At 45.0% G+C, this 18,231-nt stretch overlaps 1 protein-coding gene across 1 annotated transcript in view; it reads right to left on the reverse strand.

Annotated features, from left to right (window-relative positions):
• Positions 1–5,472, reverse strand: part of LOC106588717 (thrombospondin type-1 domain-containing protein 7A-like) — a 165,408-nt gene extending 159,936 nt beyond the window's left edge. The window contains exon 1 of the mRNA XM_014177994.3: positions 4,883–5,472. Within this exon, the coding sequence (XP_014033469.3) occupies positions 4,883–5,039 (157 nt within the window). The 5' untranslated portion in view covers positions 5,040–5,472. The remainder of the gene's footprint in view (positions 1–4,882) is intronic.
• Between the last annotated feature and the right edge of the window lie 12,759 nt (positions 5,473–18,231).

Genomic DNA, 18,231 nt, shown 5'->3' on the forward strand with positions numbered 1-18,231 from the left:
TAACAAGCATGGTGGAGAGGGTGAATGGACTTTAACAAGCATGGTGGAGAGGGTGAAGGGACTTTAACAAGCATGGTGGAGAGGGTGAATGGACTTTAACAGCATGGTGGAGAGGGTGAAGGGACTTTAACAGCATGGTGGAGAGGGTGAAGGGACATTAACAAGCATGGTGGAGAGGGTGAAGGGACATTAACAAGCATGGTGGAGAGGGTGAATGGACTTTAACAAGCATGGTGGAGAGGGTGAATGGACTTTAACAAGCATGGTGGAGAGGGTGAAGGGACTTTAACAAGCATGGTGGAGAGGGTGAAGGGACTTTAACAAGCATGGTGGAGAGGGTGAAGGGACATTAACAAGCATGGTGGAGAGGGTGAAGGGACATTAACAAGCATGGTGGAGAGGGTGAAGGGACTTTAACAAGCATGGTGGAGAGGGTGAAGGGACTTTAACAAGCATGGTGGAGAGGGTGAATGGACTTTAACAGCATGGTGGAGAGGGTGAAGGGACTTTAACAAGCATGGTGGAGAGGGTGAAGGGACTTTAACAAGCATGGTGGAGAGGGTGAAGGGACTTTAACAAGCATGGTGGAGAGGGTGAAGGGACATTAACAAGCATGGTGGAGAGGGTGAAGGGACTTTAACAAGCATGGTGGAGAGGGTGAAGGGACATTAACAAGCATGGTGGAGAGGGTGAAGGGACTTTAACAAGCATGGTGGAGAGGGTGAAGGGACTTTAACAAGCATGGTGGAGAGGGTGAAGGGACTTTAACAAGCATGGTGGAGAGGGTGAAGGGACTTTAACAAGCATGGTGGAGAGGGTGAAGGGACTTTAACAAGCATGGTGGAGAGGGTGAATGGACTTTAACAGCATGGTGGAGAGGGTGAAGGGACTTTAACAAGCATGGTGGAGAGGGTGAATGGACTTTAACAAGCATGGTGGAGAGGGTGAATGGACTTTAACAAGCATGGTGGAGAGGGTGAATGGACTTTAACAAGCATGGTGGAGAGGGTGAAGGGACTTTAACAAGCATGGTGGAGAGGGTGAAGGGACTTTAACAAGCATGGTGGAGAGGGTGAGGGACTTTAACAAGCATGGTGGAGAGGGTGAAGGGCCTTTAACAAGCATGGTGGAGAGGGTGAAGGGACTTTAACAAGCATGGTGGAGAGGGTGAAGGGACTTTAACAAGCATGGTGGAGAGGGTGAAGGGACATTAACAAGCATGGTGGAGAGGGTGAAGGGACATTAACAAGCATGGTGGAGAGGGTGAAGGGACTTTAACAAGCATGGTGGAGAGGGTGAAGGGACTTTAACAAGCATGGTGGAGAGGGTGAAGGGACTTTAACAAGCATGGTGGAGAGGGTGAATGGACTTTAACAAGCATGGTGGAGAGGGTGAAGGGACATTAACAAGCATGGTGGAGAGGGTGAAGGGACTTTAACAAGCATGGTGGAGAGGGTGAAGGGACATTAACAAGCATGGTGGAGAGGGTGAATGGACTTTAACAAGCATGGTGGAGAGGGTGAATGGACTTTAACAAGCATGGTGGAGAGGGTGAAGGGACTTTAACAAGCATGGTGGAGAGGGTGAAGGGACTTTAACAAGCATGGTGGAGAGGGTGAAGGGACATTAACAAGCATGGTGGAGAGGGTGAATGGACTTTAACAAGCATGGTGGAGAGGGTGAAGGGACTTTAACAAGCATGGTGGAGAGGGTGAAGGGACTTTAACAAGCATGGTGGAGAGGGTGAATGGACTTTAACAAGCATGGTGGAGAGGGTGAATGGACTTTAACAAGCATGGTGGAGAGGGTGAATGGACATTAACAAGCATGGTGGAGAGGGTGAAGGGACTTTAACAAGCATGGTGGAGAGGGTGAAGGGACTTTAACAAGCATGGTGGAGAGGGTGAAGGGACATTAACAAGCATGGTGGAGAGGGTGAATGGACTTTAACAAGCATGGTGGAGAGGGTGAAGGGACTTTAACAAGCATGGTGGAGAGGGTGAAGGGACTTTAACAAGCATGGTGGAGAGGGTGAAGGGACTTTAACAAGCATGGTGGAGAGGGTGAATGGACATTAACAAGCATGGTGGAGAGGGTGAAGGGACTTTAACAAGCATGGTGGAGAGGGTGAATGGACTTTAACAAGCATGGTGGAGAGGGTGAATGGACTTTAACAAGCATGGTGGAGAGGGTGAAGGGACATTAACAAGTATGGTGGAGAGGGTGAAGGGCCTTTAACAAGCATGGTGGAGAGGGTGAAGGGACATTAACAAGCATGGTGGAGAGGGTGAAGGGACATTAACAAGCATGGTGGAGAGGGTGAATGGACTTTAACAAGCATGGTGGAGAGGGTGAATGGACTTTAACAAGCATGGTGGAGAGGGTGAAGGGACTTTAACAAGTATGGTGGAGAGGGTGAAGGGACTTTAACAAGTATGGTGGAGAGGGTGAAGGGACTTTAACAAGCATGGTGGAGAGGGTGAATGGACTTTAACAAGCATGGTGGAGACGGTGAATGGACATTAACAAGCATGGTGGAGAGGGTGAAGGGACATTAACAAGCATGGTGGAGAGGGTGAATGGACTTTAACAAGCATGGTGGAGAGGGTGAAGGGACTTTAACAAGCATGGTGGAGAGGGTGAAGGGACATTAACAAGCATGGTGGAGAGGGTGAATGGACTTTAACAAGCATGGTGGAGAGGGTGAAGGGACTTTAACAAGCATGGTGGAGAGGGTGAAGGGACTTTAACAAGCATGGTGGAGAGGGTGAAGGGACTTTAACAAGCATGGTGGAGAGGGTGAAGGGACATTAACAAGCATGGTGGAGAGGGTGAAGGGACTTTAACAAGCATGGTGGAGAGGGTGAAGGGACTTTAACAAGCATGGTGGAGAGGGTGAAGGGACATTAACAAGCATGGTGGAGAGGGTGAATGGACTTTAACAGCATGGTGGAGAGGGTGAAGGGACATTAACAAGCATGGTGGAGAGGGTGAAGGGACTTTAACAAGTATGGTGGAGAGGGTGAATGGACTTTAACAAGCATGGTGGAGAGGGTGAAGGAGAGAGGCAAAAGATAGAGAGAAAAGGAAAGAGAGAAAATAGAGAATGGAGGGAAAAGAAAGCAAGAGGGGGACAAAGGCATGGAATTTCCGCAGGCCAGGCTTGTTCAGTGGGGAACAGCAAACAATAAGGCCATGAGTCAAAAATAAACATTTGGCTCAGATATGAACCACTCTGGTTATACCAACCAGTGGCATGATTAAGAGAAAGCAATGTTTTAAAGTCTGCATTCATCAATTGATTACTTTCAGTAATGATCCCATCCCATGTGGAGTCTCACTATACTGCAATGAGAGAGAAATAGAGGGAGGGAGAGAGAGAGAGAGAGAGAGACATCTCCTGGTGAGACAGCAGTGTAATAGGACATTAATCTTTCCCAGCGTGTCCCAGGGACCCATCCTGTTCCACAGGGTCAGCATCCATCCATCCATCCATCCATCCATCCATCCATCCACCCCCTTCCCCAATCACCCTCTTATCCCACCCTTCCACTTCTCTCCTTCCCCCTTCTCTGCCCTCTTCCAATCCACAATCATCCCCTCCCATCCCCTGTTACTCTCCCTTCTCTTCCCCTTAACCAACCCCTCACTCCCCCTTTACCCATTTCTCCCTATTCTCTCCCTCCTCTCCCCCTCTCATAAGCCCATGCATGAGTAATGCACCCCTCTCTGACCATGTGCTGACATCTAATGTTGAGTGTGTTTTCAACTACATGGTGAGAGAGTAGCACTGCCCAAAACAGCATGGACAACGCCTCAGCGCTGTATACTGTAACACTAGAGATATCTTACACGTTATAACACAGAGCCAGTCAATTATGCAACTGCACAACTGCACTTAATCATACGTAGCCTAATAAAAATGTATGAACATGTATTGGTCATTCTAATGTGCAGCTCACTTGTTTACAACATGCAGGTTCACAGTTCACACACATGTTCATAAGGGAACCTATGCACACAGCTACAGGGTCCACCACCACACTGGTACTGCAAGTCATCCACTGCACGTGTCAGAATGCAAGAAATGTGTCCAATAGTGGTTTGTAGTGGTTGGAGCAGTACCAGCTGCCACTGTGAGCCTGGTGAATGGGGGTGAATGGGAAAACGCACAGAGCACAGCCCCACAACCTCTAGTCCTCTCCTCCTCCCCTCAGCAACAGCCAGAGCAGGCTAGGGATTCACCTCAGGGATTCACCTCAGGGACTGCAGTAAATATGTTCACACACTACGACCCTCTGACATATGCAGTCTTTTCTACTTCCTTACTTTTCTGCAAACAGCATGGTGTGAAATCCAGCTCAAGGGAGAACTTGTGTTTCTTGTCATTCTGAAAACATGCTCAATTCTTCTCATCAGCTCTTGATTCAATGGTCAGAGTCGAAACTGTATTCCCCAAAGCAGTAAGTGAAAGCAACAGGAAAACGTAGGCTACAAAAATACAAATCTTTGTGCATTACTTTTGACCAGGGCTATTTGGGACAAGCTGATAGAATAGGCACAGGTACCAGCAGTACAGTCGAAGAGGACAGATCCCTGTAAGGAAAACTTTAGTCCACGTTAAACAATCTCTACCCTCAACAACATCAACATACATCTTCAAATCTGTATTTCATTTCGAGATTCTAGTCTACCACTCAGGTGTGAGAGAGAGAGAGGGAGAGAGAGAGAGAGAGAGAGAGAGAGAGAGAAAGAGCGAGAGCGAGAGTAGTCTGCTGCACAGTACATATAGTAACAGTGGATGATATCTTTCTCGGCACTCCCTCTATTTTCAGCATGGTGACCGAGTTAATGATTAGCCCAGCAGTTGTAGCAGCCGTACCTGTTTGCCAGACGTAGACAGTTGGTTTGGTGTCGGCTGCAGTTTGTGCCTCCGTGGCTCCAGAGATCCAGAAGAGGACCAGCGCTAGCCTCCAGAGAGAGGGGAGTAACCCCCTCCACACACCCAGTGTCCCCTTCACTCCGCCGGGCAACCCCATGGCCTTCACAGTGGGACCACGGTGATAGTATCCACACAACCAAAGAAAACCAAATAGAAAAAGAGTGGAGAAGGCAACACACACGGAGACACACACTGAGGGAGCGCTCAGACACAGTGGAGGAGAAGTGTACTCTGCTCCCTGCTCCGTCCCTCCTCTAAGAAGAAGTAATCCTGGGTGAATGAATGGTCCTCCTCTCCTCCCCTCTTTCTCTCTCTCTATGTGGTGGCTAGGCCAGCCAGGGGGAAACAGGGAACAATAGACCTCTAAGCCGAGGCTGTTGGTGTTGCTGCGTCCTGCGTGTGCCGGGCTGATGCAGCACCTCCCTCTCTCTCCCTCGTCTCTCTCTCTCTTGCGCTCTCTATCGCTCGCTCGCTCGCTCGCTCACTACCCTCCCTCTCGCTCTGTGGCTCTCTCGCTCGCTCTCCCTCTCTTGGTCTTGATCATACTCTCTCACACTTGCCCTCCCTCTCACTCTCCCTCTCTCCCTCTCTCCCTCTCTCCCTCTCTCCCTCTCTTATTTTTTGAGCTGGTGCTCCACGCTCCCATCAATGGAGGCATGCAGCTGGACCGAGGGGGGGGGAGAGGGGTGTGTGTCTTCTGGTATTACGATCCCTGTGATATTAGTGCTTCCCCGGGACACCATGGGGGGCACAGTTTGGACGTCCCCTAGCACTACACAGCAGATTCAAATAGACAACTAATCATCAGGCTTTGAATCAGCTGTGTAGTGTTGGGGCAAAAACCAAAGTGTGCACCTCTTGGGGTCCCGAGGACCGAGATTGGGAAACGCTGGATTAGGAGTTAGGTTTATTGTTATGGTAACAATTAGGGTTAGGGTTAGAATTAGTGTTAGGGGTTAGGGGTTGGATTTAGGGGTTAGGGAAAATAGGATTTTGAATGGGAATCAGTTGTTTAGTCCCCACAAGGATAGTAAAACGTGTGTGTGTGTGTGTGTGTGTGTGTGTGTGTGTGTGTGTGTGTGTGTGGGAGGGAGATAGAATCCTGAAAAACATTATAGATGGAGGATAAAAAGCATCTGCATCATGTTAAAATAAAACAATGAATTATTGATGTCAGCTGGGTTTGACCTTGTATGATATTCAAGCCAGAGACCCAACGTCCTGCAGTGCGCACACACACACACACACACACACACACACACACACACACACACACACACACACACACACACACACACACACACACACACACACACACACACATACACACAGAGTCCTGTTTCCTTATTATCCACAGGACAGGAGCAGCACTCGATTAAACCAGACTATAAATGTGATCCCCTAAAGGTAGCGGCTGGTATATCAATCAAACAATACAATGGACATAACGGTTACTCATTCTACCCATAATGCAGCTACCCATAAAACATATCCAACATCATTATCATAATGATCTAAATCTCCAGCACAATTTTATCAATAAATATATTTTATCTGATTTACCAATGAATCCTTCTGATGTGCAGCCTCTATATAGACGGAGCCAGTCAACCACACACTCCTTCGCCAAGGGGGCTCAAGAGACCCTCCCCTCCCCCAATATCCTCGACCACAACCCCAGCACCCTACTCCTCTGCTCCCCATGACCCCCCCCTCCCTCCTATACCTCCACAGCCTGTCATCCCATTATGTAGTTCCACAGCCAGTAGGTTCATTTAGAGAGATCTCACCCCCTGCTAGTGTGACCAGGAAGCCCAGCCAGAGCCAGCAGGACTCTACTCACCCGCTCTGCTCCCTAAGCCCTGCTTCACATAGACACATGCAGGGACGCACATACACACACGCACGCAAAAACGCACGCAGGCACACACACACACGACGTGGCGCTGGGCCCAGGTCATAACCTCTGCTGGCGTTGGGGACGCTCATGCCATGCACTGCTTCACACACACACACAATGCCGGACGCACGAACAGACGGACACACAGAAACATACTGTGTCAAGCTGTGTGTATATAATGACAACAGACAGCCGTCTGAATGATTACTTTTAACATTTTATTCAGTTTAGAAACTACGAAGTTCAGTTGTCCTCTTATCCTTCCCTTCTCTCCAGGCACGTCCAGCAGTCCCCCCCCTCACCACCCACCCTGATCCCTCGTTGCCCTTCTGGCCTCCCTCTCTCATGCCAACATCAGTCTTAACCCGGAGAGCAATGCCAAGTGGTCACATGGACCACTCTGAGAAGGAATGGAGGGAGAGAAAGAGAGCGAGAGGGAGCGAGAGAGAGTGGAAGGGAGAGAGAGAGGGCTTACCAGAGGTTTAAATGGTTTTGTGCACAACCCTGATTAGAAGGAATCAGCTGGGTGGATTACAGCTTCAGCCGCTCTCGTTTAAAACTTACAAACAGAGGCGGGCACTGAGACCAGACTCCCTGTAGAATGAGACCAGACTCCCTGTAGCACTGAGACCAGACTCCCTGTAGCACTGAGACCAGACTCCCTGTAGCACTGAGACCAGACTCCCTGTAGCACTGAGACCAGACTCCCTGTAGCACTGAGACCAGACTCCCTGTAGCACTGAGACCAGACTCCCTGTAGCACTGAGACCAGACTCCCTATAGCACTGAGACCAGGCTCCCTGTAGCATGGGCATCACTAATACTAGCGCCTCTGAAGTCCCAAGCAGCTAAGCACCAGACACAGAGAGAGAGAGGCAGAGGTGGCAGGATAGAGTTAGAGAGTTAGAGAGTTAGAGAGAGAGTTAGAGAGAGAGTTAGAGTTAGAGAGAGAGAGAGAGAGAGAGAGAGAGAGAGAGAGAGAGAGAGAGAGAGAGAGACTAAATCATGCAAAACAACACTTGACACTATGGAACACAAAGCTTTTAGTATCTCATCCTGGAATACACAAGGTCTGAGGTCACCTGCCTTTGGCCCGAAAAGCAGGAACCCAGACTTCATCAAAGAAAATATCTACAAATGGAAATATAGACATTGTCATCCTACAAGAAACACTGTATAAAGGAGATGGACCCACTGGTTGCCCCCTAGGTTACAGAGAGCTGGTTGTCCCATCCACCAAACTACCAAGTGTGAAACAGGGAAGAGACTCAGGGGGTATGCTAATTTGGTATAGAGCAGACCTAACCCCAAAACAGGAACATTTTACATCTGGCTAGAAATGAATAAGGAAATTATCTCAACAGAGAAAAATGTCCTCATATGTGCTACCTATATCACCCCAATATAATCCGTACATTAACGACAGCTTCTCCATCCTAGGGGAAGATCAGCAATTTCCAAGCTTAGGGACATGTACTAGTCTGTGACGACCTAAATGCCAGAACTGGACAAGAACCCGACACCCTCAGCACACAGTGGGACAAACACCTACCTGGAGGTGACATTATTCCCTCCCCCATATGCTCACCTAGACACAACTACGACAACATAACCAACAAAACGGGTCACAACTCCTGCAGCTCCATCGGGCGCTGAGTATGTACATGGTAGGCTTCGAGGCGACTCCTATAGTAGTCCTGTAGACTACTTTATCACTGACCTCAACCCAGAGTCTCTTAGAGAACGTACGCGCAATGCCGTCGGTGGTATGCCAAATAAAAATGTGATTTACATAAAAATTATATATATATATATATATATATATATATATATATATATATATATATATATATATATATATATATTTACATTTGAAACAGTTTTAAACATTTCTATTTATAGTTTTTTTCTCGTCTGAAATGCCTCGTTTCACTGCCAAAAATAAAATGAAACCATCTAGTGTTCAGCGAAATAACAACACAATGTCAAATACAGGTAGCCTTATCAAATAATTAACATCCAATCACATTAACTGTTAAGCTCTCACGGGAATTCCACTAACGGTCCGTATGTAGCCAAACATAGCTGCTGCTCGTTCCGTTTGCTCGAAAATGTATAAATGGTTAAACAAAGTAATGTCCACGTCCAGAGAGACACATACCAGCTCTACTGCTAGTACTGCTACTACCAGCAGTACTACACCTGCACCTGTCAACGACACAAGTTGTTCTGCTTCCAAGAGCACATCCAATGCTAGCATCAGTAATTCTACATGTGTTGTTAGCTCAGCTAGCATGGACACCGACAGTTGTGAATCTGATGCAGCCAGAGCTACTGCCCCCTTACCTGGGAAAGCACCGAACAACATACAGGGACGTTGGACCATCGAAGAGGCACAAATATGAAAAATATGAAAAATGTAAAATATGATGAGAACTACTGTACATTGATTTGGGGTTCACTTAAATTGGAAGTAGTGCCTTTCCTCAGCCACAGTGGGTTATATGTGCAAATGTTCTATCTCAAATGTACTAACTCGAATGTACTAACTCGATGAAACCTTCACTCTTTCGCAGACATTTAGAAACAAAACCTGGCAATTTGAAAAAATATGCCATGGGAGTTTTTTGAGCGAGAATTAAGACGACTTTCGAGTAATAAGTCATGTATAAAAGCAACAGATACCATTAATAAGAAGGGGTTAGAAGCGTCTTATATGGTGAGCTACCGAGTGGCTAGGACAGGCAAGCCCCATACTGTTGTGGAGGACTTAATTCTTCCTGCTGCCGCGGATATGGCTGGGACAATGCTGGTGGAAAAGGTAAAAAAAACTATACAGACAACTGCTCCATCAAACAACACTGTTTCACGACGCATCAGTGACATGGCAGGAGATGTTTTGAAACAATTACTGCTTCGCATACAAGCCAGTGAATTCTATGCGTTACAGATGGATGAGTCAACAGGCGTGGTGGGCCTGGCACAGCTCCTGGTATATGTCCGTTACGTTTATGGGGGGTCAATTAAGGAAGACATCCTCTTCTGCAAACCACTGGAAACCAGGACAACAAGAGAGGATATTTTGAAATTACTGGACAGCTTTGTGACATCAAATAGACTTTGGTGGTCAAGATGTGTTGGTATCTGTACTGATGGCGCAAAAGCCATGATAGTGAGACATAGTGGAGTGGTAATGCGCATGCAAGCAGCATGCAAACAGTTGCACAGTTACACTGCAGCATCTACCGAGAGGCTATTGCTGCCAAGGGAATGCCTGACAGCTTGAAATATGTTTTGGACACTACAGTGAAAATGGTTAACTTTGTTAAAGCAAGGCCCCTGAACTGTTGTGTATTTTCTGCACTATGCAATGATATGGGCAGCGACCATATAACGCTTTTACAACATACAGAAGTGCGCTGGTTATCAAGGGGCAATGTATTGACACGTTTTTTTAAATTGAGAGACGAGATTAATGTTTTCTTTACTGACCATCATTTTCACTTGTCTGACCACCTGCATGATGACCAGTTTCTCACACCACTGGCCTATGTGGGTGATGTTTTTTCTCGCCTGAATGATCTGAATCTAGGATTACAGGGACTCTCTGCAACTATATTCAATGTGTGGGACACAATTGAGGCTATGATTAAGAAGTTGGAGCTCTTCTATGTGTGTATTAACAAGGACCTTCCTCTATGCCCTCCCTCTAGTCCACTTACCAATATCTGAACAAGAGTGCCTCATCGAAATTGCAACAAGCGGTTCTGTGAAAATTGAATTTAATCAGAAGCCACTGCCAGATTTCTGGATTGGGCTGTGCTCAGAGTATCATGCCTTGGCAAATCGCGCTGTTAAGACACTGATGCCCCGTAACCACGTACCTATGTCAGAGTGGATTCTCAGCCCTCACAAGCTTGAAAATGAAATACAGGCGCAGACTGTGTGTGGAAAATGATTTAAGACTGAGACTCTCTCCAATACAACCCAACATTGCAGAGTTATGTGCATCCTTTCAAGCACACCCTTCTCATTAACCTGTGGTGAGTTATTCACAATTTTCGATTAACAAATGAAGTTGTATATATAAGATGACTAAATAAAGAGCAAAATTATTGATTATTATTATATTATTATTTGTGCCCGGGTCCTATAAGAGCTCTTGTCACTTTCCACGAGCCAGGTTGTGACAAAAACTCACACTCATTCTTATGTTTAATAAATGTATCGCATAGTGTGTGTGTGGCAGGCTCACAATAATGTCAAAAAACAACATTTGAGAGTGCTCTGGCCCTGGTGCTGGAGGGGGTACGCAGCTGGATGTTGAATGTTTGAAGGGGTACGGGACTTTAACATGTTTGGGAACCACTGTTTTAGAGCATTCACAGTCAGTCCACTTACAGCCCTATCACACTCTACTTGAACAGAGCTATGCTCAATCATGAGGCATCAAAGCCAAGGGAATTGAATAATATTAAGAAATGCTATATATTGAAGAAAAATAGTGGAAATCTACCAAAAAACAATTAGACAACAACAAATTCAATCCCTTCTAGAATATTTCCTGCAGTCTCAAAGTCAAAAGTGAAGAGGCGACTCCGGGATGCTGGCCTTCTAGGCAGAGTTCCTCTGTCCAGTGTCTGTGTTCTTTTGCCCATCTTAATCTTTTATTTTTATTTGCCAGTCTGAGATATGGCTTTTTCTTTGCAACTCTGCCTAGAAGGCCAACATCCCGGAGTCGCCGCTTCACTGTTGACATTCAGACTGGTGTTTTGTGTGTACTATTTAATGAAGCTGCCAGTTGAGGACTTCTGAGGTGTCTGTTTCTCAAACTTGACACTCTAATGTACTTGTCCTCTTGCTCAGTTTGCACCAGGGCCTCCCACTCCTCTTTCTATTCTGGTTAGAGACAGTTTGCGCTGTTCTGTGAAGGGAGTAGTACACAGCGTTGTACGAGATCTTCAGTTTCTTGGCAATTTCTCACATGGAATAGACTTAATTTCTCAGAACAAGAATAGACAGACGGGTTTCAGAAGAAAGTGCTTTGTTTCTGGCCATTTTGAGCCTGTAATCAAACCCACAAATGCTGATGCTTCAGATACTCAACTAGTCTAAAGATGGCCAGTTTTATTGCTTCTTTAATCAGAACAACCGTTTTCAGCTGTGCTAACATAATTGAAAAAGGGTTTTCTAATGATCAATTAGCCTTTTAAAATGATAAACTTGGATTAGCTAACACAACGTGCCATTGGAACACAGGAGTGATGGTTGCTGATAATGGTCCTCTGTACGCCTATGTAGATATTCCAACAAAAATCTGCCGTTTCCAACTACAATAGTCATTTACAACATTAATATTGTCTACACTGTATTTATGATCAATTTGATGTTATTTTAATGGACAAAAAATGTGCTTTTTTTCAAAACAAGGACATTTCTAAGTGACCCCAAACTTTTGAACGGTAGTGTACACTAGGGAAAAAGAAGGAACAGCACGTCAGAAATCAGCTCAATGTAATTGACGAATCCATAGAATCTAACAGCTTCTGGGAAAATTGGAAAACTCAAAACAACGTTAAACCACTTCTCCAATCTTTTTGGCCCTATAACAAAGACCAAACAGCAAAAACATATACATTGTCGTGTCTTTGGGGTACCATTAAACTGAAGACATGTTTATCAATTAACTCCCTGTAATTATTATCACGCGATTAAACTGATTAATCGTTTAATTGTAATTAACTAGGAGATCGGGGCACCAAGGAAAATATTCAGATTACAAAGTTATAATTTTCCTAATATAACTTTCCTATATTATAATATAGGCCAATTATCTTCTGGTTTAAATGGTGTATTTTACCTCGCGTCCAGTCTCATTCCAAACGTCGTAAATTGTTGTATCTGCACGAACCCAGTCTTTACTAAAATCATCCATACATCAATTGTCTTGAAATCATTTATTTACTACACTACGTAATTAACAGAAAACATACAAACAGTAATTATCGTCACAAAGGATTGGTAGGGTAATGTGCCCTAATGGCTAACAGGCATGGCTGGTCTGTTAGACAATGGGTCATAAACGGTCAGCTGAGGAGGTACACAGAGTTCATTAATATTAACAATTGACAATTGAACGCTCACTCATTCGGGAACAATTGCAATCAATATATATTTACGCTCAGTGTGTCGTCGGGATCCTTGTTGGAGCGTCGTTCTGATGGAGAGTTCTCTCTCTCTCTCTCTCTCTCCTCTCTCTCTCTCTCTCTCTCTCTCGGTTAGAATGGATCTTTCAAAGCGACATTCATTAATGTCGTCATAGAATGGATGTTTCGTTGGTCTTCGCGTTCAATGATATAATTTACTTAGCTGCAGACTAATAATTAATATCAAAGACTTGTTCTTATTCTGTCAGTATCAATAGTCTAAAAGTTAACCACGTGGTATAGTTCACTTTCAGTAGAGTACTTGGATGGTCAAACCTATTGGCCCACTTCTCGCAATGGAGTGGAGGCCTGGTCTAAAGAAATGTAAATCAGGGTGGGTTTTATAGGTGACCCTAGAACAGGCTTGTCAAATGACGCCTGGTCCTGTCTGTGTCCCTGGGGGGCGTGCCGATGACTGAGTTAAGCTTGGTACAGAAATCCAAAAAAAAATATCCGTGTACAACGTAAAACACCAAATAATGCACGCAGAGTAGAATTAGGCCAATACCCTCTAATTATCAAAATCCTGAAAGGACCCGTTAAATTCTACAACCACATAAAAGGAAGTGATTCCCAAACCTTCCATAACAAAGCCATCACCTACTGTATAGAGAGATGAACCTAGAGAAGAGTCCCCTAATCAAAGCTGGTCCTAGGGCTCTGTTCACAAACACAAACAGACCCCACAGAACCCCAGGACAGAAACACAATTAGACCCAACCAAATCATGAGAAAACAAAAAGATAATTACTGGACACATTGGAAAGAATTAACAAAAAAACTGAGCAAACTAGAATGCTATTTGGCCCTAAACAGAGAGTACACAGTGGCAAAATACCTGACCACTGTGACTGACCCAAACTTAAGGAAAGCCTTGTCTATGTACAGACTCAGCGAGCACAGTCTTGCTATTGAGAAAGGCCGCCGTAGGCAGACCTGGCTCTCGAGAGAAGACAGGTTATGGTCACGTTGCCCACAAAATGAGGTGGAAACTGAGCTGCACTTTCTAACCTCCTGTCAAATGTATGACAACATTAGAGACACATATTTCCCTCAGATTACACAGATCCACAAAGAATTCAAAACAAACCCAATTTTGATAAACTCCCATATCTACTGGGTGAAATACCACAGTGTGCCATCACAGAAGCAAGATTTTTGACCTGTTGCCACAAGAAAAGGTTAACCAGTGAAGAACAAACACCATTGTAGATACAACCCATATTTATGTTTATTTATTTTCCCTTTTGTACTTTCACGATTTGCACATCATTACATCACTGTACATATACATAATATGACATTTGAAATGTCTTTATTCTTTTGGAACTTCTGTAAGTGTAATGTTTACTGTTAATTTTTATTGTTTATTTGTCAGGGATTTCTTCGTCGTCAGACGATATGGCGAAATCATCGTCGGAAAATGAGGACCAATATGCAGCAGAGTTGAGATAGTTCATTTTGAACATTTAATAAAGTCAAAATGAACATACAAAAATAACAAAACGAACTCACGATTTACAGACAGTCCTGTTAGGCTCACTCACGCTAAACAAGAAACAATCTCCCACAAATGCACAGACAAACACACCCAACTAATATAGGACTTCCAATCAAAGGTAACACCACACAGCTGCCTTCAATTGGAAGTCCACCCCAATTAACCAAACATAGACTTACAACCAGCTAGATCAACATAGAAATACGTAAACAAGGAACAGTGCCCAAAAACCCCGGAATACTTAAATCAAATGCCCTTTTAGAAAAAACACCACCCCGAACCACATAAACCAAATACCCTCTGCCACGTCCTGACCAAACTACAATAACAATTATACTGGCCAGGACATGACATTATTTCACATTTGTTTATTATGTACTTCACTTGCTTTGGCAATGTTAACATATATTTCCCATGCCAATAAAGCCCTTGAATTGAAGAGAGAGAGAGAGAGAGAGAGAGAGAGAGAGAGAGAGAGAGAGAGAGAGAGAGAGAGAGAGAGGAGAGAGAGAGAGAGAGAGAGAGAGAGAGAGAGGAGAGAGAGAGAGAGAGAGAGAGAGAGGGTGGAAAAGGATGGCAAACAGCAGGGAGAAAGAGGAGGACATGGAAAAGGGAGAGAAACAAAATGGTGCAGTTTCAGGCCATGTGGCGAACAATAATGCAGGCACTAGGGATGGGGGTGTGCGCATGCAAGTCTGGGCAGAGGAGATTGCTTGTTGTTCGTATGTGCATGTTTGAATTTGGTGTGGTGAAAAAAATAAACAAAAAAGGAAAATGTAATATTATTTTATAAAGGAAAGGGAAGAGAGGTGGGTGGGAGAAAGGGACAGATGGAGGGAGAGAGGAAGGAAGGGAGAGATGGAGGGACAGAGAGAGAGAGGAAGGAAGGGAAAGATTGTTCATTTGAAAGACAGCACTGTATAATGAGAGTAGATCCAAGGAAAGCCGGGCGTAATGACACACACCCACCCACACACACACACAACACTTCTCTGTGATCATAGCTGATTAGCCAGATAGAGAAAGAGGGAGAGAGAGAAAGGGAGAGAGTTAGAGAGACAAAGAGAGAGAGCGAGACAGAGAGAGAGACAGCGAGACAGAGAGAGAGAGTTAGAGAGACAGACAGAGAGAGAGAGAGACATAGAGAGTGAGAGAGAGAGAGAGTTAGAGAGAGGGAGAGAGTTAGAGGGAGAGGGAGAGAGAGAGAGATAAAGAGCCTACCATTGTACCTTGTAGCTAATGCAAATTCAGTACAACACATCACATTAAATTAATTGTCTTATTCAGTTATCCTATCAGATACTTTCTGTAATTAGTGTTACAATGGGTTTAACATGTACAAAAATCTAAAACTTAAAAACACCAAAGAAATGGCAACTTTATCAACTGTGGTAACAGAAAGAAATGTCTTTGCCAAAGACTACATTTGAGATTCTCAGAAGTTTTAACTCGATGTACTTTCTCTGTTCCTAACACCATGCAACAAAGACCACCATGCAGTGCACTCTACTATACACAGCTTAATGCTATGCACGCACATACAAACACACACACACAGAGAGAGAGAGTCATTACAGCTTCCATTAAAGGAGCATCATCATAACAGGAAATTATATATTACAGTTTTGTCAGGCGAGGGACATGTGATTGTGAAGGCATGTACCCAGATATTACACAGGGATGGGAACATGGAGGAGGGATGGGAACATGGAGGAGGGATGGGAACATGGAGGAGAGATGGGAACATGGAGGAGGGATGGGAACATGGAGGAGGGATGGGAACATGGAGGAGGGATGGGAACATGGAGGTGGGATGGGAACATGGAGGAGGGATGGGAACATGGAGGAGGGATGGGAACATGGAGGAGCGATGGGAACATGGAGGAGGGATGGGAACATGGAGGTGGGATGGGAACATGGAGGAGGGATGGGAACATGGAGGAGGGATGGGAACATGGAGGAGGGATGGGAACATGGAGGAGGGATGGGAACATGGAGGAGGGATGGGAACATGGAGGAGCGATGGGAACATGGAGGAGGGATGGGATTATGGAGGAGGGATGGGAACATGGAGGAGGGATGGAAACATGGAGGAGGATGGGAACATGGAGGAGGGATGGGAACATGGAGGAGGTTATTGCTGCCTGATGATCTGCCCCAGTTCCACATGGACTGTCTTATAGCTTCATTAGTTTTGTGCCATGATGGCTATGTCAATATTACAGAACATTATTTTTCTGTTTCATTTAAGTCTTGCAGAAAGCATGGCCTGTTTACTCAGAATTCCCAGAGTGTATTTCCAGCAGCGCCACTTTAGTGTTTAACTGTAACGTAACAGCTTGAGGGGGAGGAGAGAGGGGCAGAGGGCGAGGGGGAGACTCGACCAATCTGGAGGGAGAGGTCAGCCCAGTCGAGCTGATCCAATTGAAATATGCAAATGTTATCAAAAGGATGCAGGGTGGTTAAAGAACAGGAACAGAGAGACAATGAGGGAGAACAACAGGAAGAGTAGCATGACACCTCGCCTAATGTAATTATCTATTGACTATTGTTTCATCACACATAGAAATCAATTAAAGCATTTAGAGGAGAAGAGGGGACAATATGCACTGAGTGATTTCTATTGTCAAGCCTTCATAGGGGTTCACAGATCGTCATATCCTGCACATTAAAACATGGCACAAACACATTCCGTATCAAGAGGGTGATTTGTTCATATTTTAAGCCCATAAGCACAATGGCAGCATTAATGACTTGGAGAACCTAGACAAAGTCTAAGACACTTAACTGTATTTATACTAAGACTTAACCCATTTCTTCATCCATAGTGTCTGTGTGTATAGACGTATCTAAGGAAGCAGAAGGAGCCTATTTTAGGAGCCTCTTCAGAAGTCTGGTAATACCACTGCACTGGTCAATGCATAGATATGAGCAACAAGAATGGCGTGAAAATTCCAATTTGCGGTGTGAAAAGCAATAGCTGTATGTGTGTTTGTCTGTGTGTGTGTGTGTGTGTGTGTGTGTGTGTGTGTGTGTGTGTGTGTGTGTGTGTGTGTGTGTGTGTGTGTGTGTGTGTGTGTGTGTGTCTTTGTGTGTGTGTGTGAGTGTGTGTGCATCAGGGTTGTTGTGACCCCTTCCCAATCAGGAACAAAGAGACTGAACACTAATCCAAGCAGCTCATATCCGTCAAGGCAAATCATTCCTGAAATGAGTTCACTCAGGCGGAATCCCAGGACCTGTGTGTGTGTGTGCCTACAGTACATGTGTGTGTGTGTTCGTGCATACGTGTGCACACACGTGTGTGTGATTGCAGACCCTCAGCCCATCCAATGGTCTCATTGTCTTCTGATTCATAGGTTTAGAGCCGGTAACCAGATTGAGGGAACAAAGCAACTAAGCACCCTGCTTTTAGAGCACACACACACACACACACTCCAGAGGGGACTTAAAGCACCCCAAAGAGGATTTAAAGGGGTTACCATCCACACTCTAAACAGTATAACACCAACCCCTGGGGATTCACATAAACAACAACGTAAACAGAGGTACTGTCTGGGGGGTTATCCAACATGTGATGTCTGACAGTGGTCTGTCTATATGTGACCGAATAGGTTGCATAAATGTTAGCGGAATCCGTTCAACTGTTCACCCAACTTGGTCAACAATATCACAATATTGATCA

The sequence above is a fragment of the Salmo salar genome, chromosome 27 (genome assembly GCF_965601325.2).
Source record: "Salmo salar chromosome 27, fSalSal1, whole genome shotgun sequence".
NCBI classification, from domain to species: domain Eukaryota; kingdom Metazoa; phylum Chordata; class Actinopteri; order Salmoniformes; family Salmonidae; genus Salmo; species Salmo salar.